The sequence below is a fragment of the Thermobia domestica genome, chromosome 3 (assembly GCF_964235325.1).
Source record: "Thermobia domestica chromosome 3, izTheDome1.hap1.1, whole genome shotgun sequence".
In the NCBI taxonomy this organism is placed as follows: domain Eukaryota; kingdom Metazoa; phylum Arthropoda; class Insecta; order Zygentoma; family Lepismatidae; genus Thermobia; species Thermobia domestica.
This window is the reverse complement of record NC_137456.1, coordinates 95,672,378-95,696,568: the sequence shown is the minus strand read 5'-3', so window position 1 is coordinate 95,696,568 and position 24,191 is coordinate 95,672,378. Positions and strand designations below refer to the sequence as shown.

Sequence of the window (24,191 nt, the reverse complement as noted above, 5' to 3'; positions counted from 1 at the left end):
CTCACCTTTCTCATTGTGAAATTCGCTGAAAACTTCCATTGCAAAATCCGTTAATACGTAGGAAGTTTTGAAACCATGTCCTACCAATCTGTTCCGCATTCTGAAAATACGAAGTATTGAACTTCAGTATTTCTGAATTGGTAGTAGCGCTTAGTCGGAAGATATTTATCAGTCAAAGCAACTTTCAGAGTTCTAAAATTGAGAATCTTACATCAGCAGCACCACAATTGTAAGACTAAGCTACTAGGAATTAGACAGTGGATGAAAAATGGAAGTAACACTTAATGTTATGTTTAACACAAACAAAAAGCTGGCTAGCACCATTAATCTTTACCTGTTAAATGGATACCTTACTCGGAAACTGACAATTATACAAAGGAGACTTAGTAATTCAAACAAGCCTCACTTTGAAAGTATGAACTGTACCATTACAACATAGTTCCAAGCTAAATATGCATGAAACACTCAGTATATACAATTCAATACATATAGCCACTTTTTAGCCGGCTCCTAATCATTGAAAAGAACATTTCTTACAAGTGCCACACATAACTCCTTACTAAGAAAGCCCATTAGAAGGAAATACTAAACCCACATAATTTAAATATTGTATAAACAGTATTTATTCTTTCTTACTCCAACTAATTTGAACATGAATCTCAAAAACGAACTGTATGGATACTTTATATTGCCTCCTCTCTCCCCCTGGAGCAGCAATTTTATGTTCTATCAGTTATGTGTAATGGAGGTTTAACTCCCAATCTCTCGTACAAATTGGTTAACATTATCGTTATGTGATAAGGAATACCTGGGTTCGATTCGTTGGGAGATCATTGGCCTCAGATTTATGTTGCTGGTTCGTCTCAAAACCTTCGTACTGAAAAGAAACCTCTCCAAATCCTTAACCATGGAAAAAAATCACATTATGAGCAAGTACTTCGTAAGTATGTTAAATCTCTAGAATGAAATGAAATACAAATGCTAGTATATAATGTAATGAAATATAAATGGGGAATACTACTACCAGCATGAACGAAAGTTATGTACATAGTTAAGCTTCCGAGTCGTAACTGTTAACGGCAGTCCACGATCTTATTTCTATGAAACACTAATAAAAACGGGCCGAACTCTCACGTTATGACAACGCTTCATTAAGAATTACATATCTAATTGCAAGATTTTATTATTATTTATTTATTTTTATTTTTTTAAAGCTACTGCTTCAATATGATCTCAGCCATTTCAACAACCTGTGAAAAGTTCGAACGACAGTGTCTACACTCGTAAGTCGTAAATGTTCCGCAGGGATCGATGGCATTTCTGTGTCGCAATACTTCCCGGGAGGGCTCTTTAATCTTACGAAGAGATCTTGCGTACTCATAACTAGGGTATATGGCGGATGTTCTTAACTTTACCTAAGTCATCAGTTACGAGACCTGGCACAGGGTTAGCTGTATGACGCATCTGGTATTGTCACGAAAGCACATAACATCTTTGTCTCAAGCGCTGTCGCATTCTTTTGAGTCGCATGAAGGTAATATTTCCAGAAAGTAAAGTTGCAGGAAACATTGACCGTATGTCCGTGAGGTACAGAATGATGCAAAATTAAAGTATAGAAGTAGGCCACAATGATCACCACTTTCACACAATTACTTTGCGTATGACGCAGTCTTTGGGTGTGGAGATTCAGAAACCTTCTGTTAGTCTCACTGGAATTTCAAGTATAGATAAAAAGGTTTTCAAGTTTGCTCCATAATGATACATTAAAAAACACCTCATAGTGATAAAGCAAGTCATATGCACCCACTTTTGTGGCTCGATGTTATGATGGAACACTGCGCTAGAATTATGCGCAACACAAGAATATTTTGCATGATATGCAGTATGGCTCTACGCCAAGCACCTACTTCAAGGCTAACTCCATGTAGTCCATCAGTAATCCACCTCTAGCAAGGACGGAACAGAATTGTGTGGCTGTCAGTTCAGGACGTCCTGAACGCCATTTTTACCTTCCTGAAATTTTAATCCTGCGCCACTGTTTGATAAAGAGAAGTTTTATCAGCACATGTCTCAGTAGTTTCTGGCAACAGTCCTTTGCACTCCAACCACTTGCAACTTCAATCTAGATCCACGTGTTCTTCCACTTTTGTAAATATCTTATAGGACGCTTGATATCTCCACTTCTACTTTACGACACTGCCGCACTGCAGTATTTAAGAAAGACAGCAGTATCCGCATTAGATCGTCTAAATTTGTTGATTCTCGAGTATCAGTCGCTAACTCAGCTTTTCAAATGACAGCAGTGTTGCCACTATATCAAACTTGTTTCAGATTAATATGTAATAAAACAGAAAAAAAGCGTTAAAGCATTACATTTATCCCTAAACTAAGGCGACACTGGCCACGAGGTCATCTTTTAATATTATCAATCGTGAGATATGTGGTCGAATACCATCTTACTTGTAAACTATAGGCTCATGTCTTATATAGTTTCAGTGCTTAATGCTGAATTTTAAAACAATCAGCCCTCCTCACTGGTCTAGTGGCTAAAGCGTGTGCCTCTGCTGGACGTAGTACTAGGTTCGATCCCCAGTGGGAAAGTATAAACATTTCCACTTACACAATCATTACTTTCATTAACCCGGATCAGTCGTGCTGTTAGAAAAATCTTTCAATAATATATATTTTTTGCTTAATTCTCTTTTTACTTTCTTTATTCACTGAAGTTATTTTTAAAATGTTTCCTTGAATTCACGTCGTTTCGATGCTATTGATAGAGATGACAGCACTACGCGCGATCTAGATGCTTGCTTAGAAGCGAGACCCTCGAGAATATTAGTTTTCTCTAGCTGTGGGACTGATCTTGCGAGTTCTTGTTAGACTATTTCTAACGGTAGGCCAACAGCGCAAGAACTGTGCCATAACTTTTCCCTCCTTTTTTGTCAATATTATAGGTACAGTCACCCACATAAGTACCTGGACCCCAAGTAATGGAATTATAACAGTCAGGGGTCCAGGTACTTACGTGGGTGCGTGAGCGGCAGATGATATAAGAATGTGGTTGGATGATGAATTTTCAGATGATTTCCATATAATATAAAAGACCTGATGAAAGTGACGAGTTTTCTGAGCATAGTAAACATCACTCGGACCTGGAAGAATCAAACTATAACAATTCAGATCAGGATGAAGTGCATATTTCTACTTTATCTGGACTTAAACCAACACAGAGTATGTACGAAAATATAAAAAGTTTACTCCATACAATCCCGGATCAAGAGACTACCTGCTTACCAACGTCGATGAAGAGTTAGCTTTTTGATTGTTCATGATGGTTTTAGAGAAAGCCAACCATTGAGGCACTCGAGAAATGTGCTCTACATATGGAATAGCTCCACAAATTTTTGCTGCGATCGTGTCAGAGGGGAAGATCTTCTACACTTCTGAGAGCAATAAGGTTTGATGAAAGGGTATCAAGAGAAGCACAGAAGCAAGACAAACACGGATCGGTTTCAACTTTAAGATATTGGCTTAAATTATAATATATTTCATACAAAGAAAACAAAGAAAATTTTTAATAACTGGCTTGATGACATAATAAACAGTAATGAATAAGGTACATCTGGTCTCGAATTCTTTTTTTAATACCGAAAATCAGATCCTTGGCGAAGAACAAGACATTTATGAAACATTTTTGGAATGTGGAAAAAGGGAGACACCTAAAATTACCAACTTTTGAAGCAAAGTAAAATGTTGCATTACAAAATATCTATACAGTTTTAGAAACGTCTTAAAAATCTTGGGGGGAGGTATGGAAAATTGACCTATTAACCTTCTCCTCCCACTACATGATAGTAAAACAAACATTTTCTACGAAATCCGGTGTTGCCAAGAAATTCAAGCTAGCTGACAAACTCCGAATGGTTTGTGTTGTTTTGTTATTTGACACTGAGTGGAAAAATCTTCCTTCTTCCTTTGGAGAGGAACAAAATTCGAACTGGACGGCAGCTCTCGGCAAAAATAGGGGGTGAGCAAAAGCTGATCTTCTCAGTCATATGAATATGGAATGGAATGTCTCAAATGTTTTGGCGAAGAAAAAAGTAGTCTGGAAACTCAGAGTGCTTGATGTTGCTGTTATTTGACACTTTCAACCTGCTTTCAACAGAATATTTCTTTTTCCATTGAGAAGGAATGATCTATATATGCAGGCAAATTGGTCAGTGTTTGTTTATTTCCCCCTTCTCTATATAGAAAGAAAGAACCCAATGTGTAAGCCATTAATCACAGTGTAATGGGGACCAAAGCTATGGCAACGTCGTTGAACATAAGTTAAGTTACAATGTCACTAGTAAGAGGATATGATTGTTCGGACAGTTCCGATTACCACCCACTAAGGTTTTTAAAATCCTGCCAGTTCTCTACACGCTACCAATCTAAGTACTCCAGGTAGTGCGACTGATCCCAGGTCGTCTTTACCCTAAAGTACATACCGTAGGGCTTTTACTAAACTTTCATTCCATTTCAGTTTTTAAAAAAAATCACTATTAACCAATCTTGAGAACGTGAGAAAACAAACACGCAAAAACATTTTTAAAAATTACAACTTTGTTAAGTTTTTTCTGCTTTTGTATGTTAAATAGTATATCAAGCTTACTTACAAGGGTTCTGTCGTAAAATTCTCTAAAAATATAATCAATACAGTAAGCACACAATTATGACTATCATTCTGTTCAATTGAGTTTGCCTATTTTTGTAGCATATAATTACTTTCCGAATTATGCAACAAATAACGAGGGGAAAAGAAAGCTAACACTTACCCGTATAGTCAACAGGTTTTCCATTACGGAAAAATTTCAACGTTGGGTATCCACGAACACCATGTTCTTCTGCCAATTCTGTTTCTTCTGTGGCGTCAACCTTTGCCAATTGGATTTCTGAATTTAATTCCCTTAATTTCTTGGCAGCTTTTATATATTCTGGTGCAAGAGCTTTACAGTGACCACACCATGGAGCATCTGAAGAAAAAGAGAAACAATAGTAACAAAAGATACTAAAGTGTTCTTACTAGCAAGCTGTGATAATGTGAATATTTGAAGAAAAAAACAGTACCTTCAATCTGTTACACTTTGATTTATATTTGAGAGTTGGAAAGCCTGAAAAGCGAGATTGTCCAGGGAATATAGAAAAAAATAACTTCCACACAATATAATACATCAGAAGTACTCCCTATTGGAAAACTGGTATTAGGCTCATTCCACGTCAAATCACCCAGGCCATGTCACCCACCGGTTCAGATTTTAATGAAACTTCGTGTACTTGTTAACACTACTAAGGTATGAAGAAGAATGTTAAAATTTTTCTTCAGAAATCCTAATAGTTTGTGAGAAATACGAGACCAAAGTTTCTGAATTTCAGGCATCCCGGTCGTTCTCGAGGCCATCTAATATTTCGTAGAGCTTAATACAAAAATGCATATCTTAGTTCTAAGCAATGTATCACTTGGAAATTTCTACCCGAAGTTTATATAAGCCTGTAGAGCTAATAAAAAAATAATTTTAAAAAAACACCAAGATTGCTGTACATTTAGGGTGAAAAACACACCCTTTCTCTTCATAATTGTTATTTTTAAGTGTAAATTTCTAATTTTACGTAATGTGCATTATCCCAGTGAGGCGGACCAATTACCTTGTCGCTCTTTTTTAAAAATTAAACCTTAAGGTACGTTCTAAGAGACTGTAAAATTAGTGTTTTTTTAAAATGCTTCGGTAGTAATTCTCGTTTAACCCTTCAAGGCCAACGCGCCAGCTTTTCGTGTCATCTGTAAAGTGTTATTGCCATTGATGCAAGCGAGGTATTGGCACATCATTGCTTGATTCACTCACACAGGTCTGAAATAATCACTAAGTATACGTGTTGTTTGTGTTGAAGTGTGTGGGGGTTCAGAGAAGCGGGATAACCAGGCTAGAAACATTCATTCTCGTAATTTTATAGTTTTTTTTTCTGTTTGCCGAACTATTAATATAATCAAAGTTAATTTAATGTTAAAATTGAATTAATTTTCCACATCTACAGTCCATTATCTTTCAAATAAAGTAGAAATGAAGGTTATAAAACAGTCAAGGGGAAGCCAGTGCCAGATAGTCCTGCCAACCAAACTTAACCTAACCGTACAAGCTTTTAGTCATAATGCAAAGTTTTGTATGACTTGAAGAGTATACATTTATTTAATATATTTGTTGATATATGTATCTATAGTGTCAAAATCTTACGTTCGTACTTAAATATGCAGGGTGTCTCAAAAGTCCCCTGACAGAGTAACTTATTATCGTAGTTACAACAAAATGTAAGAGGAAAAACAGTTTCCAAATATGTTTTCAATCTAAAGTGAAGGATTTTTTTTTTCTAAATCGGACTAGCCGTTTGGGCTGTGCACTCTTTATGCGCCCAATGTTAAACGAAAATGCAATGTTGCCATTAATCGAGGGGCTGGGGGAGGTGGATCAAGTTTATAAAAGTATGGTGAATAGGGGTTATATTTTAAATGGGGGCTGGCCATCGACACGTTAGCGTAAAAGACAGTAACTTCATTCACTTATGTTGGTCCAGGTAAACGGCAATGTTGCATTTTCATTTAACATTGGGTACATAAAGAGTACAGCCCAAACGGTTAGTTCGATTTAAAAAATTCCTTCACTTTAGATTGAAAACATCATATTTGGAGACTATTTTCCCTCTTACATTTTGTTGTAACTGATAATAACCGAGTTATCCTATGTCAGGGGACTTTTGAGACATCCTGTACACAAGGACAAATGTTCGTTTCATGAGCACCCGAATAAAATACTTTCTCCATCTGAAGTTCTAAACTCACTGTTATTTTTAGAGTTATTTTGTAGCTTTCAGTATTTGAGACGAAGTGAGATTGACCGAATTTGCAACTGTGGGAAAGGAGTAAATTTCATTTCTTCATCTCAAAACTTTTAGCTGTGAATGTACACGATGATAAACTATCAAATCTAATGCAGGACTAGCTACGGATTGAAAATAGTTTAGTTAACGCGAACATGCAAGTTATGTCTTGAACTACCAAGCTGACGTGAAAAATCTTGTCTGAGCAATGCGAGTAGGAACATGTCTAATCTTGCCTGATTCTGCATTGTGGCCGTACAGTAACTTGTTCATTTCGGTCGGTTTCAGCTGTTTCTGTGCAGATGTTTTTGTCATGTTGAGTGCTTAAGACTAAATACTTATTGGGATTGCTGCAAGACATGTTTATCCTGTCAAGTGATAATTTGGACTACAATGTTGTCACGAAGTGAATTAGAACAGTGCAGTGTAAAAAAGGAAACAAAGTGAATGCCACAGAAACAGCTATACACGGGTGGTCAAATTGCATTGTATTATCAGTGCATTCGAGAAAGAAATGTTATCCCAAAGGACTGGAATCAGTTCTGATTTGCAGTAGCGTAGCGTGATATTCCGAAAGGGGGATGCCAAAGTTAGTCATTTGTGCGAATAGTACTACTGCAAGCAGCAATACATAGCTATTCCGAATGGAAATATAGGGTTATACAAAATTTAGGAGGAAGCCCCCTTAATTGGAGGTCTAGTGGGGCATAGAGAAGCGAATGCGTGGATTACGTTAGAATTTAAAAACCAATTGTCTCAGCTCCTTCTTGCTACTACCGTTGTGACGAGAAAACTAGGCCCCACTTTTGTATGAATATTGTTTCCAGCATAGTTCCCTTCATTTCTTTCTCGTGGGCGGCTTTTTTTCTCCACATGCCACACGTCAATCTCGTTCTTAAAAAAAAAAAAAAAAAAAAAAATCGCCCCTATAAATTTGTCATCTTGGGTCCGGAACTCAGACGCCCGTTCGTGAATATGGGCCTGATTGTATATATCATTTGAAGATGTAAATACAAAGCACTTAAACCAACTCTGGGGGCCTGTTTCTGTATCCAGATACTGAAGTCAAGGGCGCAAATCTGTCTTCAACTTTCGTGGGATGGGTAAGACTGTTCCCATAATCCTTTCCTTTTTTAACGATGTTCAAAATATTTATGAAGTTGAAAAAAATGCTGTGGAGGATTAGGGAAGCAGAGTTGTCTATAACATCTGCAGGAGGGTACATTTTAAGGCTTATTGTGGAGGGAGGGGAGAAGAGACTAATATTACAGTAGATGAATCAGATTTCTGAGGTAAACCTGTTGTACTCGTAAATTATATACCAAATGATGTAGATGAAATAGTGGTACATATCATTATTACAACTCAGTGCCGTGAGCACATTCTGAAATTTGAATATATGCATAATAATAATTGACATGTTTCTACTTACGCATCCACAATAATCCACATTAAAATTTTAGGACATTTGTTTTATAACAATACAAATAAGGACTTCCCCAAAACTATGAAAGAAAATCAATCAGGCCTATATTTGGCGCAACAATACTCTTATCTGAGCAAAATTATGATTACCACAATAGCATTATAGGAATTGTTACAGGAATTAAACAAATAGTTGAAAATAGACTACTAATAATTAATGACAATGAAATATTAAAGAATACGAATCTTTTTTAAAAATGAAACAAGTCAAAGGACATCAGTTTCGTTTGTGGCAGTCGGATAGAAATCATCATCACAATCTCAAATCGGATTATTGGGGGGGTGGACAAAATTGTAGGGAACATGTTCCCCTTATGTCCCCGAGATTTGTGCCAGTGACTGAAGGGCCCTGGCACAATCTTTGCGAGTGACGGGGAGTGGTGGCTCTCTTGTCCTACCAGATCGGTGATCGTAATTCTACAGAATGCTTTATATTTATGCCTGTGTCTTTGAGCTCCTTTACGATGAAGATTACAATTACGATGCATTTAGTTGTGATTAAGGCATAACTATTTTAATACTATTATTTACATAACCGGCATGCTTCAAAAATGCGTTGAACTAACCATTTCCATTTTGTTCTATTTCCTTTATATTAGGACTCGTACGTTCTGTTCAGAAACTATAGCTTAGTTCAAAATATATACAGTTGGAAATACTTGAATATGCCAGCGTATATCTAAAGCAAATGTAGGGTTGCAAGGGATGAGGAGGAGTGAGAAGGGAAGTATTGCGCATGCGCATTCAACAGAAAGCAGACGATATCCCGATGCTTTCAGTAGGCCTGGAAGCCCAAGGAAAATAGCATACGGCAGGAGGAAAGACAGAAAATGTGCATCTGAGCGACGCGCATGCGTAGGTTCCTCTTGTCAAAGTAAGTCGAGAGAGCGCGCCAGAAGATTGCAGTGGAAATAATTGTGATAATTACAAGCAAACAATTTATATATAATGAAATACGTACTTTTTCTTATTAACAGGGGATGCCGGGCATACCGGCGTTCTCTTACGCTACGCCGCTGCTGATTTGTTCACTAGTGTTTGTGAACATCATAAAACATATTACTTGGAAAAGTATGAACATTATCAGACAAGTTGTTTTGATCCATTTAATTGCCACAAGAAACCAATCACTAAGGCTTTGCGAAAAGTAAGTGTTGATTTTGCTAATGAAATTAATAAAAACATTGACTGTAAAGGCTATTCCTGGACAAAATATACGCGGTAATTGCAGAAACAAACTTGAGATTTCCTTTGAATGCAAAGACGTGGGCGGACTTAGTGAACACGATGTATCTGTTTTAGAAGAATCTGTCGCAAAAAACGAAACTGTAGAGCATTTTAATGTTTCACTTACAGCATTAGGGGAGTCACCTCTAAAATTCCATACCATTCCGTCACACAGCCAGCCTGCATACAGTTGGTCAAATAAGTTTTCGTACACCAGTGATTAGTAATTTCAAAATGTTATATCATCTTAAAATAAATAAATAAATAAATAATAAAACGCAATTACATTAGCTGAATTTGTTAGTATCTACTTGTAATGTGTACACGTTATAGCGATGGTATAGTGTATCAATAGTATAACTGACGATTTAAGTTAAGTTGCTGAAAATGGAGGTCAAAAAAAGTTTCCGTACACGGTACAAATATACAAACGAAGGAAGCAAAACACACATCAGTGTTTGTAGTGGTTACAAATGGCAGTAGCGTGCTCTGCTAGTGTTAAAATACTACTGCAGTTAATTTTGGGCAAGGGAGATCTATAGAAGCAGTAAAACGACGCGTCAAAACTGAAATGTAAATTCCAATACGTGAGCTAATAGTAAAATTAAGACAAAAAGGCAAGTCTCTTAGAAACAGCAGGGAGAGTAAAGAAATCACATTCTACAGTATAATACATGCTAAATAGGCATATTGGAACAAATAGTTGTGAAGATCGACCGCGTAGCGGCCATCCAACAAAGCTGAAGGATAATCATAAACGTGTTATTTTAAGAACTATTAGAAATGAACCCAAAACAAATTCTCCAAAACTAGCTACTATGCTTGAAATTGACATTGGTGTACAAGTGGTTCTTGAAACAGTCCGTACTGTCATCAGAAAAGCGAGCTACAACGTTCGCGTAGCCAGAAAGAAACTATATGTTAGTAAAGTAAACGCCAAGAAACGTATAGAGTTCGCAAAAGCTCACGTAGACAAGCCAATATGCTTGCGGAACTGTTTTATTTAGTGATGAGAGCAAGTTCAGCATTCATGGATCCGATGGAAGAGTTAGTGTGCGGAGGAACCCAAATACGTACATGGAACAGAAGCATCTGTCTTACTGTGAAGGATAGGTGTTGTGTACTCGTTTAGGGGTGCATGAGTGTAGCTGGAGTAGGAAATTGGCATTTTGTTGAAGGTACAATGGACCAACATGTTTACCTGAACATTCTGAAACAATCTCTACGACAGTGCAAAGAAACTAAATATGGGAGCCTCCTTTATATTCCAGCAAGATAACGACCCTAAACATACTGCACGAAAAGTGAAAGAGCGGCTGTTGTATAAGTGTGCAAACAACTTCATACTCCTACACAATCTCCTGACTGTAATCCTATTGAGGATCTGTGGAATGAATTAGGGAGAAGCATCAAGAAACACAATATTATAAACAAGAATCAATTGAAAAATGCATGATGTGAAGAATGGAGGAACATCTCCCCTGCAGCTACATCAAAATTGATCACTAATGCAGAAACGAATGCGAGAAGTACTTGAGGCCAAAGGAGGACCAACTGATTAACTGCAGTCGAAACGCAACGTGGGGCTCTTATTTATGTGGATTTCTTTATGCGTACGGAAACTTTTTTGGTTCGTAATATGGTCAGTATTTCGTGTGTATTTGATTTTCTTCAGAATTATATATTCTAAATGTTTTATTTTCTTATGAATATGTTTATTATGGAGTTCTTTATAGAAAACTTGTACAAATTGTCGTTTCCTTTCTGTACTTTGTAAGGTATATTACAATACATAACCTGAAAACATCTGTACGGAAAATTTTTTTACCCACTGTATGTTAAAAGAAAGCTTGACACAGCAAGTTCTGCTATGAAAAGTAAAATAAGCAAAGTTGTGGGAAAAGAGCTTGTCTCTAAACAAGATTCTTGTAATATATGTGTGTATCTTCGTAAATCAAATGTGTCTTGTTTGTTGCTCATACGGACTGCACTACCGGTCGAGTGACACAGTGTGCTTCTGGACGTGCAGGTGTGCTGAGTGACCACTAATATCCAATCTGACGGAGTTTTAAAGAGTACTAATTACTGGTGCCCGTTCAGCTAGAGCACAGGTGAGCAAAAACAGTGATATGAAATGTAACAAGGTGGTCGAAGAACGGGACCACAGGAAATTTAAGTGTATTGTGACGAAACAGAGGAAAACCATGACCGAGAAAGCGATTATACAACCTAATCAGCACCTCAGTACCCCAATGTTATCCAAAACAATGAGGCGGAACTACTGCCAAGCACTTAATAAACGATACGAATACACAAAAGCGACGTGTATGGTGCAATACCCACAAGAACTATACGTTGGAAAACTTTAATACGACTTACCCTTTACCCTCCACTGGAAGTGTGTGTGGCGAATACTGAAGTATACGATCTAGACTGTCTCCGCCCAATCGTCAAACACTGATATCTATTATAGTATGGAGTGCTATATCATGGTATTCTGTAGCCCCTTTCTCACACTACACTTCAGATCGCACAAGTAGTGTATAGAACATTTGGATAACTAAGCCCACCAAACAGTGCAACTATATTTCCACTTAAGAATGTCACGTCCCAGGACGATACTACCCATTCGCATCCTTGGCCCTATTTAAGAGTAGTTGCAAGAGCATGCTGATTAGGTTTAACGTTTTCCCTGCCACCTCCCACCCCCTTCAGACCTGAATACCATCGAGCCTATGTGGGCTGTTTGGGAAAACTGGGTTCGGCGACCGTTTTCACTTCCTTCGTCTCAGTTGGAAGCTATGCCGCAAGAAGAATGGCTTCAAATTTCACTCATTACTACTCAGGATTTATTTCGGTCTATTACATCCAGAATTCAACCTGTACTGGGTGCTAAAGATGGACCAACTCCGTATTAATCTAAGATGTTCCGGCTTTCACAAGTGTTTCCATACTTTGTCCAATACCTTATATTTATCTCAGGAGGCGAGAAAAACTGCAAATTTTGCCTTTTTTATTTTTTTTTTTTTTTTTATTTCTTTTAATCCATGGATGCAAGGTTTTGAGAGGAAACTTTTCCAACAATTTATATCGGGTTTTCGAAGCATCCCTGCTTTTACATGCGCAGTTAAACGAGATGCGGAAGGAATGGAGAAAGGCTTCAATTAAGGAAATGAGAATTGTGCATTTCCCTTTCCCCTGAGGTGGCGCTTCTTTCAATGGCCTAATTCAAACGCGATTCGTTTTCCATTCCTTACCTGGCGAAATGGGCATTGTCTACAAAAAGTTAAATCAGTTCAACTAAGTTGTAATAACCCTAATATAGATAATATATCAAAATGCTACAAATATCACACTATATAGGGTGTTATCAAAAGTAGTGGTTATAAGGCCAACCCCGTTATCAGTAAAGATACGGGAAAATGGAAAACTTGCAGCAAGTGTTTTTTTGAAACTAAAACAGAAGAATTTTTCCAATCACACCAACCGTTCGAGCTCTAAACTGATACGACGCCTTATGTTAGATGAAAACGCAGCGTTTCCAGTTCAGCAGGCTGATCGAATGGAACGTAGGAGCACGCAAAAATGACGTTCACGCACAGGAAACGTTCACGTTGTGTAAAGGAACCTACGAATTTGCTTCCAAGCAATTCCGTATTTTTTGTACGGTGAAGGCCCATCCAAAGAACACCCTGCTGAATTACTCAAGTAATTCATTTCTTGCATTCTTTTAAGTAGTAAACATTCAACGAAAAAAAAAAAAAAAAGCTATGAATGAAACAACTTGGAAAATTACCAAATGAACTTATTTCAGAAAAGATGCATTATTTCGGCAGACTACCAGAAACTATATGCAATGAAATTATTATTGCAATATCTATACCATTCCCTGTACTTATAAGTTATGTGGAAAAACGTCAAGAGCAAAAAAAAAAAAAAAGGAAAAAAACACATTGACTATTGATTCACAACCATTCATCATTTAAACACTGCCTTTGACAATGGTCCATTAATTACACTTCAAATAAATATTCTTTATTCTGTTTAATATTTAGTTCATGCGATAGAATAATTTATTTCCAGAGTTGTAGATTCAAGCTTGTCGTTGCGATTGGGTACAATACTCAATTACTGTTCTGATGATAGTATTAGGTAAACGCTATTCAAGATATTAACTTCTTTTGATGTCATGCCAATAAAAAATATTGCAAACTGTTGCAAGAAGCATCTGTGTCAATAAAATGTTATTACACTAGTTTAATATCCGTAACAACTGTCTTACATAACATTTACGATTATTACACTGCTGCAGGATAAAGATACTAACATTGTAGACTGATTAGTGGCGGATTCAAGGATCTTGCGTCTTCAACTCACTCACTCGCTATTACACCCACACGACGATAAACTGTCAACTAATACAGAAATCGTCCCAAGCGTTATTTTTGACAGTTTTGCTTCAGTCACAGACTATTTTAAATTAATTTATTCTTTAGTACATTTGTGGGTTTAGATAGTTCATTAGCTCTTCTTGTTAATTCTATGTTCATAAATTATTCTTTCATTTGCGGCTCTTCTAAAGTGATCTGGCCGTAGTCTGCTTGCCTTGTTTGCATAATCGAAAACCTGATGCTGTCTGTGATATTCTCGAATTAGCTCTGAAAATAATATTCAGCAGGTAGACTCACGAAAGCCAAACATACTAAATAAATAATGGAGGAATACGAAAAACTGGGTAAGATGTCAATACTTAGTACCCAAACACCAGCACTTAGTGTAGATTGTTATATAACGACGCGACTCAGAATACACTGGTAAAAACGGCAGTGCTGAACAAAAATACATAAACATGGTGTGCCCACAACAGAACATTTTCCAGACTTTCTAGTTTAAGCCCTCTTGTGTCCGAAGTGAACATTCACTCTCGAAAAAAGTAAAACTAAATGAAATGAAATCTAAGTTTTACGTCACACAGTTATGCCGGCTAAGCTAAAGGAGACGGAATTAATGGAATGGTGAAATGAAGAAAATTGGAGGAAACGGGAGAACCCCAAGAAAACATACGCACACAGTGTTTGTCATCCACAAAGCTCACATGGCGCGAGCTGGGATCGAAATAGGGATCCCATGCACCAGAAGTAAACGGTCTACCACCGAGCCACCTCGGCCCCTTCTCGAAAGAAGAGTTTAAGGTAGCAACAAACTTGAAACTGGTCGAAACGAGAGAGATCAATAATTATATTTCAGATCACTTACTGAAGTGTTTCAATAAGTCTGCACGAAAAACTAACTAAATTTTGTTACTTTAAATTTTAAAGGAGAATCAACTATGCTAACAGTCCGAAAAAGAAGGAAAAAAACTCAGACATGACTGGAAACAGATAAGTTTCCTTTCAAATTGTGGAACTTCAACAGACTTCTAAACTGTAAAATTCTATACTGAAATCCAGGGTTGGCTGGTTTAAACCAGCTTAAAAAAAAAAAAAAAAACTGGTTTAAACCAAAAAACTAAAAATTTTCCTAAAAGTGTAAGTGTTCATAAAATTTTGATGAACACACATTTGTAGTTATCACGTTTCTCTCTTGTGTATTATTCGTATTATATGCAGACTTAAATTCCCCACTCATTACTCAAGCAATTTTTTTTTATGAGTTTATGAATATTTCTTTTGTGATTTTTTTTTTACAGTTTGTTATTGTTATGCAACTGCAATCAAAGAAAAAAAATTAAATATTGTTTCGCTTTAATCATGTTTACTATGACAAAATACATTGCAATGCCGTACTTTTTTTGGGGGGAGGGGGTCATACAAACCCCACAAGAGGCATTTATGGAAATCAAAAATATCTTTGGTATCTATTTATGTATACATAGGTCAGAGCCAAAGTGGACTCAAATAATTAATAACTTTATTCCTTTTCTCACTGATATGCAAGTTAAGTCTTTGTATTTCTTTAACTTGGACTAATAAAAGTTGTAGTGAACTAACTTTGACTAAATTAGTTCTTGTGTACACTGCAGTATTTTGAAATTGTCTATATGCAATTCTGTACAATGGTTTCATTTGTGCAACTGTTTATCTTTTTGTCTTGAAATTACTCTTGGCAATTATATTAACAAGAATGTAAAAATCAATACAACGTAATATTTTTATCAGGGTCTTTCGTGAGTGAGTCGGCAGACTTATAGCATTTGTGGCGAATTAGTCCCGGTTTCGAGTACAAATAGAGGACAATTTCTCTCGGATGTAAGCCGAGAAGCGGTTTAGATTCCGCTTTAAGCTTATGTAACCCTTTTCAGCATAACCTGGTAGTTGCATAATAACATCAAAGCGAAACAAACTTATTTCTGTCCACATTTGATATAAATACATAGAGCAAATTATTTAAACAAAAAAAAAAAAAAAAAAAAAAAACTGGTTTAAACCAAAAAACCGGATTTTTTGTTTTTTCAATAAAAAACATGATTTTGCCAACCCTGCTGAAATCAGAAGTAGTAGATCTGTAGTTCCCGGTTGCAACAGAAGGATAAAGCGAGAGACGAAAACCTGATCTTTGAATGCTGACTCCAAAAAGAACAGTTTCCCCTCATCTCTTACCATTTTTACTCTATGAAGGTCAACGTTGAAACCGGAAGTGGTTATTTTCGTTTCGAGTCACCATATTAAAATAGACATTCGTTCAGAAAATGCCTGACTTTGCATCAAAAACCCGAAGGTCTTTATATAACTTTGGAAACAGCTTACTTCATAATTAAGATGATGCTGAAAACTATTACAGGAACCGAATTGTACTTGTCCGTAGCCCTCACTTTTGACAGAAAATATGCATTATATTCCTGCAACAAGTACTTGTAAAACTCTTCGCAAATCATGGGTTTGCAATTATATTTTACTACAACGATTTCCTTAACTAACTACATTCACAGGTGCTTTCATTTATCTACTGGGAACTTATTACAGAAGATATTCTTTAGGTACTGCAGTATTGCTTGGAATTGCAATTGCAAGATTCACACTTATTTGGCTAGCATGACTTTCCTAGATTTTCCAAGTCACGATTTAATAATTTCCAGGTCTACATATAATATACAAAACTAATGTATTTTTTCACACCATGGGGTTCCTCATCTACTACATAGGGTGGCCCAAAAGTAGGCATACAGTACCGTACTGATCAGCTCATTGTATTCTCTACCATTTCTTATTGTTATCCATGTTTCTTTATTTATTCATTCTTAATGTGTTTTTACCTACATCTTAGGCTAGGAAGAGCCGAAACAAACCCATAAACTATAATGTTACGCTTGATCAATGCAGGGGTGTATACCTACTTTTGGGCCACCCTGTTTATTGCAAGTATATAGTATGCATGGAGGTACAAGTTTTGCAAAATAAACTAATTTATTCATAAAACATCAACTACAAAACAGCCGGAAAAGGAAAAAGAAAGTTCCTGAAAAATAAAAATCTCTCCTTAAATATCCCTCGGATCAGTGTGAAAACCCTTCTGTACTGGATGGGGGTCCCTTTGTTGCATGTGGTCCCGGATTAGATTCCTGGGGAAGAACATTGGAATTTGAACGCATTACTGTACTTCGGACTATGTTAAATTGTAGGTCCCATCTCATAGCTGAGAAGAGCAGCTAAACCTCAAGAAACAAAATGAAGCTGTAGATTTCCCCCACTTCCCGTCTGAACAGTTGGATCAAGGACGAGACAAAACATTCTTAGCATACTGAATCCATATCAAAGCAATTTCTAGCTAATGCTTACAGTATTTGCTTTTCGATATTGAAATTTTATTTCTACAGCTTACGATTGTAATTGAGAAATCAAGTCAGAAAAGCACATATTTTTGCGGTACTAAATCCACATAAAAAACCTGCTTCTTGTTATCTACTACTTTCTCTTCCTTTGGCGATAAGTGTTGAAATGACATTTTTCAGTTTTACGTCCCACGTTTATGCCACTTAGTCTAAACGAGACCGTGATGAGAAATGAACCTGAAATTTTATATTTTCATCATTTTGGAGAGCGATCGAGATGGAGATAAAATTCCTTCTTGGCATCCTGATACTATATTATAAAAACACGTTTCTCTCCATTTCTTACAGTTCTTGCTCTATGTAAATCAATATTCGAGCCGGAAGTTGTAATGGATTTCTACACTTCCGGTTTTACTAGAGATAAGGGTAGAGAATCTACTCTTGAGAACCTAAATTGATTGCCGAAAACCACTTCTCGCTATCTCTTAACGCTTCTTCTTAACGTCTAATACCTTCCGCTAACCTCTTCGTCTTCACGAAGGATTTTTCAGTTTTGATACCGTCCATTAACTGTAGTCTTCTTCACTCCTCCCTCTCTTTCCTGTCACCATACCCCTCTACTCATCCGTCATCATGCAGTTCCTTCATAGCCATTGCCCCATCCAGTTTCTAACATCTAAAACTTTTCTTTTCTCCTACACCACTTTTAACACCCTTTCATCTGTTTTCAACTCGATCCAATTAATTCTCTCCAGTCTTCTCTACACCCACATTTCGAAAGCTTCCAGTCGTTTTTCATATCTGCACAATCCCCCTTGCTTCTGCCCCATACAGTACAATAATGAGGAAGTAAGTTCAAGTGATTTAGTATTTCAAGATTTTCAGGTTTTCCCCACACAATGTGAACTTGATCACACGCATTCCAATTTCTAATGACGACTGTGTAAGTTATATGCACCATTGAAATCAAACACTAGTCTCATACAATTCAACTTTCACCATTTACGCATATCGATTAAGATAATATTGTGAAGTATACAAAATGAGTTCTTTTAACAGTGTCTGTGGTGTATTTGTTTTATTATATATATACACACACCTTGTGGTACTTTTTGTCGAGGTTGTCCGACGAAGCGACACCTGGTCCCTCTCGCCCAGGAAGCTTTTCTGAAACCGTTGATGTGACTTATTTCTGAACGCCAGGGTAAACATTCTCGTCCCAAAATACATCAATTACAGTCACCGATCACGTTAGTGACAGAACAATTCCTCAACTATACACGTATATACTGATCATATCTTACTTGGTGACAAAACAGTAGAAAGTACGTAGATTTCACCCCGCAGGGAAATGAGGGAGAGGTTGGCTAGCAAGGAAGCAGGGGAAACTTCTTTTGCAAATTCTATTTAAAGATAGATTAAAGGTTTTGATCATAGCAACTGTTCTTTTTTTTTCTCCCTACTTTTTCTTTTTTCGTAACAGTTAATTTGGTAAAGTTCACGGTACATGCAAACACGCCACGTATTTTTGAAGTTCAAGGACGAGAAAGAAAGTAGAAGACAATATGGAAAAGAGTTGGCGTCTTGCTGCAGCGAAGTCATTGACCTTCAAACGCAGAGTAAGCGTCACAGTAATTTAAGACATGTTACGAAAGGCCACTGATTCATTCAACTGTTCAGCATCTTTTTACGAGGGCAACATCATCTGAAGGTTAACGGCATAGATCATAGTGTGCGTACGATATCTCCCACACGCGTTATCGCGAACGAAAGAAAAAAGTTAAACCCAGTAAGGCACGCAATTCACACCATAAACCAGCTGACGCGAATCATACTAAGCCTTATTCAGTGTTATTATTAATATCCTTTACAGTTTAATTAAGAATTAACGACTGTAAATTAACATTGCAGAAAACATGGTCGAGCAGGGAATCAAGAGGACAAGTCAGCGCTTGAAAGTTGTTTCATTGCTTCCATAATTGTCTTCCGTATTTCCTATGTATTGATTAGTGTATACGCTGAACTGTGAGGACCTATTTCGCACTATTTTACATGCATTCAATACATTGTTGTTAGGTTACACATGACAAATTATAAAAAGACATCTGGTCTGGAGAATATATATAATACGCGCAGGAACCCGGGGTCTCAGATCCATTGGGACCTTCCAATAATGTTCCTGAGGGGCTGAGCCTCCTCCATTAAGTATCATTTTCGTGTTTCCATTTTTCTTCCTGATTAAATATTTAACAAATATATACAATTGCATTTTTAGTTTGGGAACATAATATTTACTTTTTTTTTTTAATTATCTATTGCAGGTTATTTAAATAGCATTAATATCCCCGAGCAAATATTTGCTTCCTTATTTTTGTGCTTGCAGGCTGAATTGGTACTATTTTTGGTGAGCATTTTTGTTTATTAATACTTGAGTTATGACGACTCGCTTGCTTCTCGTTCCGAAAGACTATGTTCAAGATGTCTTGTAGTTCCAGTGTTTTGGCTATCAAAAGCTTTTAAAAAAAGAGTTTGTCGGTATTGGATATTCTGAAATAAGACTGACTTTTAATGAAGAGTTTCATTTTCTGTTTAAGGCCACAATATGTCTAAATCTGCCGACAAGTTGACTTTCAATCAACCAACCCGGCATGTAATAACTTCCTTATTCCGACTTACAGGAACTGAGCTTCGAGTTGTCCACTGTTATTTACGAGGCACAGGAATTTAACGTCTCGTTCAGCAGCGAGGCTATATGAGACGTGGACCTACTGATAATTGTGGAATCCGAATCACATGAAGTCCTGCTGGGAATCGAACCCGGGTTTCCAACGCCAAAGGCGCGTACACTAACCGTTTATCCGCGAAGGAGCTCTATATTAGTTACGAATTAAGCAAATGATAAAAGAACAAATCAAAGGTACTCTCAATAGAACCAATAACTTATTAACTTGTGAAACAAACCAATCATCTACCAGTTCAACTCACTCGAATTATCATTTCTTATTGCACAAGCCTCTTTGCTTCAAATCTTCATACAGAATTTGATTATTGTATATCAACAAATGTAAACATTACTCTCCTAGTTACAACAATTGATTCGCACAATTGCAAACACAGATTCTTTCATCGCAACACACACTGGTGTGTCAAAATAAAACTTCATTTTAATCTCTTCCTCCAAACCAACTTCTTTCACAAATAAGAGCGCTCCATTAGTACAGCAGCTAATGAATCTTGCTTTTGTATCAATTGGTTCATTGTTACCTCTGTTCCTTTCTATGTCACTCCACATTTCTTCGTCCACTTCCGCTCTCGTCTCCCGAATTTACTGCCTCCGATACCCCGTCTTCTTTTACTCCTATCTTCGGTCTCCTCTTACTTATAAAAAGACATCGTGACTTGTTCTTCATTACTAGAAACCATCAATAACTTTTAGTTGGACTTCTTCGAGCATCTCTTCGCCTTTTTCTTCCTTTCAGCTTTGTCAGTTGCAGAAACTTCAACTCGTCCACACCCGAATCCACATCATGTAATATAACTCTTCTTGTGAAGGTATCGTACCGTTTTCTCCATGACTAATAAACGATAACGACCTGTTCAAATTTTCCCAAGGTTCAAAAGATGTCCTTCCATGTGAGGTATTTCATTCCTTCGATACGAATTTAATTGAATCTAATCTTAGTAAATTAAGCATACCCTCGATTGCTTGGATTTCCACGTCGTTCTTTGCGCCTTCCATATCACGTTGAACTGAAATTGTCTATATGCTTCTTGCTCTTCTGATCCTGTTTGATGATGTTCTACGCTCAAGCAACATATTTTTCTATTGAACTGCGAAAGCATTGTTTGCTCCAGGCTGAACACTTACCGCTCGGATTGAACTTTTTCTACATCTCTTGCATGTTCAAGTGGCAATCTGCAACTACTGCAAGTAGACTGTGATGAAGCTGGAGAAAATAACCTTATGATCCCTACGATTGACATTTGCCTCTGTTGCTTTCCCACCTCTATTCGGTATACATCTTGAGAAACGTTAATTTTTCGGAAAAAAAAAAAAACCTTCCACTGCACAGATCCATTGCTTACTGAATATTAGCTTTACTGCACTTAGTATGCCTTCGAGCTGCTTTGCTACGAGCCTCAAATACAAATTAGTTCTGCAAGGCATGTTCCAAGTAGGGATGCACGCGAGACGAGACGCTAGACGAGACTCGGTTAAGTCTCGCGAGACTTCTCGCAGTCTTGCAACATTTATGAATTACATTTAATTGTATATTTAGTGATTTTACATTTGAGTTTTCTAAGTTGAGCGTTAATGCTTCCAGGAACAAAAAAGTGATTGGGGCAACAGACATTTTATGAGATTTATTATTATTCAAGGTTGATTTTCAGAATTAAAGCCTTCTTTAGTTTCTAAAAAAGAAAAGCTTTGTAAATTGGAAATTTATTGCAGCATCGATTTAGGACTATTTTGCGACACAAACACATACACGCGGGCGCGCACGAATAATGAACTTCTGTTTTTGGTCTGAAAAGCGAATAAGACTCCCTATTGCTGCGAAATGTGATATTTCTGTTGTTTCTGTTTTTTTCACATTACTACTAACGATTAATGTTGGGGGATGGCGGGGAAATCCCCTTTCGTTAAAGTTTATCCCCGGCTCGGCTCGCAGAAATAACGATATTTTTATATGGAATAAGTAATTTCTTTGTATATATTTATTAAAAACATCCCCCTCTAGTTCGGAAGTTTAATTCAAATACTGGTTTGGTAGGATGGCCGTATAGGTTTGGTGGGAGATGGTAGGAATGGCCCTATATCTGTCAGTAATTTTATTTTCTAGATCTGGCAACACTATATAAGTTGAAAGCGAAAGTTGATAAAATGCGATAATGCAACATTGCTACAAGCGCGAAAGAACCGAAAGAATTGGGTCTTATTGTGTTGTGAGGAGTTCTTTTGTTGCCTACAAGCGTTTTTGGTGGTATAAAAACATCTTTATAATGGAAAATCATCCTTCAAGGAAACGACCAAAACATACATAAATGTTGGTGGTGGCGACGATATTTTAGAAGAGCCAAATATTGCTGGAGACCTCTAAGCTGGAAAACAATGTTGGATCCAGCAACAATTTATACTGGTTTTGCTGTAAATTATGCTACTAATTTGGCGAAAATTAATGGTCCAGCAATCAAATTCCAGCACAACTATTCTTTTAATTTAGATCGGAGGGGATACAAGTTCGGATACCATGTTGAACTCTAGGTTCCGTCTCCTTAGGATGTTATGAACATTCATCCCATGGAAAGCAATGGCAAACCACCATGGATTCACCTTGCCAAGGGACTTTTAGGTCAAATACCTGCCTTCGGACAGAATATCACATCATTCATTAACAGCCATAGAATAACACATTGCAAAATTTTGACCCAGAATATATGCGAGACTGCGAGACCATGCGAGAAAGTCTCGCGCGAGACGCGACTCAAAATTTTATGCGAGACGAGACGAGACTTTTCCATTTCTCGTCTCGTCTCGCGTGCATCCCTAGTTCCAAGTAAGCTCCTTCATTGTAACATGAGGTCTGCTTGCTTAGGGGTTAATACAAACTGTGCTATAGTTTGATTTTTTCTTCTTTAATATTGTGGAGATACAATCTTTGCACAATCCCATTTGTAATCATACCAAAATGTGCAAGCATCAACTCATTGATCTGTTCTACTGTACACAAATGGTTTAAATCTACCTTGCGAACAATGACTACTGTCCGCGTTTGTACTGCCCGACAATACTGTTAGTAGAGAATTTGCTAGGACTAGCTCGGGAGAGTAATGCTCCCGGAAGTAGAAACGAGAAACACAGTTCTGATTGGTTGGCGTTATCCACTTCTTGCCATGTTGCATTAAAATAGCAGAAATCAAACGCTTGCTGCTGTCGGCCTCCGTGGCCGAATGGGCTAGCGCAATATGCTAGTAACAAAAGTATCTTTTGGTGCGAGTTCAAACCCGGCCCGAGGAAAGTTTTTTACATTTTTATAACACTTATTAAATTAAAATAATATGAAAATAATACTTAAAAAAGTGATTTATTCACTTTTTTGCAAATAAGTAGTTGTAGTACTTATGCCCTTGTACTCCATGATATAGGGCTCGTTTTGTTCCCCTTGTACTTCATGATATAAATTTTGTGACCAACTCAAAACAACTGGCTAGGATAGCGCGTAAAACAGCTGGCTAGAGTAGCGCGCGGAAAAACGTACTTCCGGGAGTATTACTCCCCCGAGCGGGTCGTAATTTGCTGTATAAGTTCAGTTGACATAAATAAATAGGACAGAACTAACAGAACTATTTGCTTTTTTTCTTCTTAAACATTCCACGATTATGCACCGAGCCTAAGAAAAAATGCTGATGTTGAATGCAATGATGGAATAAAGAAAGTGGGAGAACCCCGGGAAGACATGGTGTTCGAAAGGGCCACACACAACAGAGGTGAGCGGTCTAACCTACGCCACCGCGGTTTCCCAAGTCAGTGAATATTTTGGTAAGTTTATACTTTTCTGAAACGTGCATTATCTACATGAAACTTAAGAATTCTGACGATCACGGATTGGTCACCTGCTGCAAATTATATGCTCTCATACACCACCACGTCAAATCGTTTAACAATTACTTCCGATATCACCCATCAAATTGCACTTTCTCCCATCCTCTCTTGCCTCATATATATTGTATCTCATTCCTCAGTGCACGATTCCTTCCATACTTAATACAGTATGATTTTTCTCTCCCCAACCTTCACAAG

General features: G+C 37.2%; 1 protein-coding gene across 3 annotated transcripts in view; it reads right to left on the bottom strand.

The window, feature by feature from the left end:
* Positions 1–24,191, bottom strand: part of Pdi (protein disulfide isomerase) — a 75,255-nt gene that overhangs the window by 36,595 nt on the left and 14,469 nt on the right. For all 3 annotated transcript variants that reach the window (XM_081751311.1, XM_081751312.1, XM_081751313.1), the window contains exon 2: positions 4,818–5,015. In XM_081751311.1, coding sequence (XP_081607437.1) covers positions 4,818–5,015 — 198 coding nt within the window. The remainder of the gene's footprint in view (positions 1–4,817; positions 5,016–24,191) is intronic.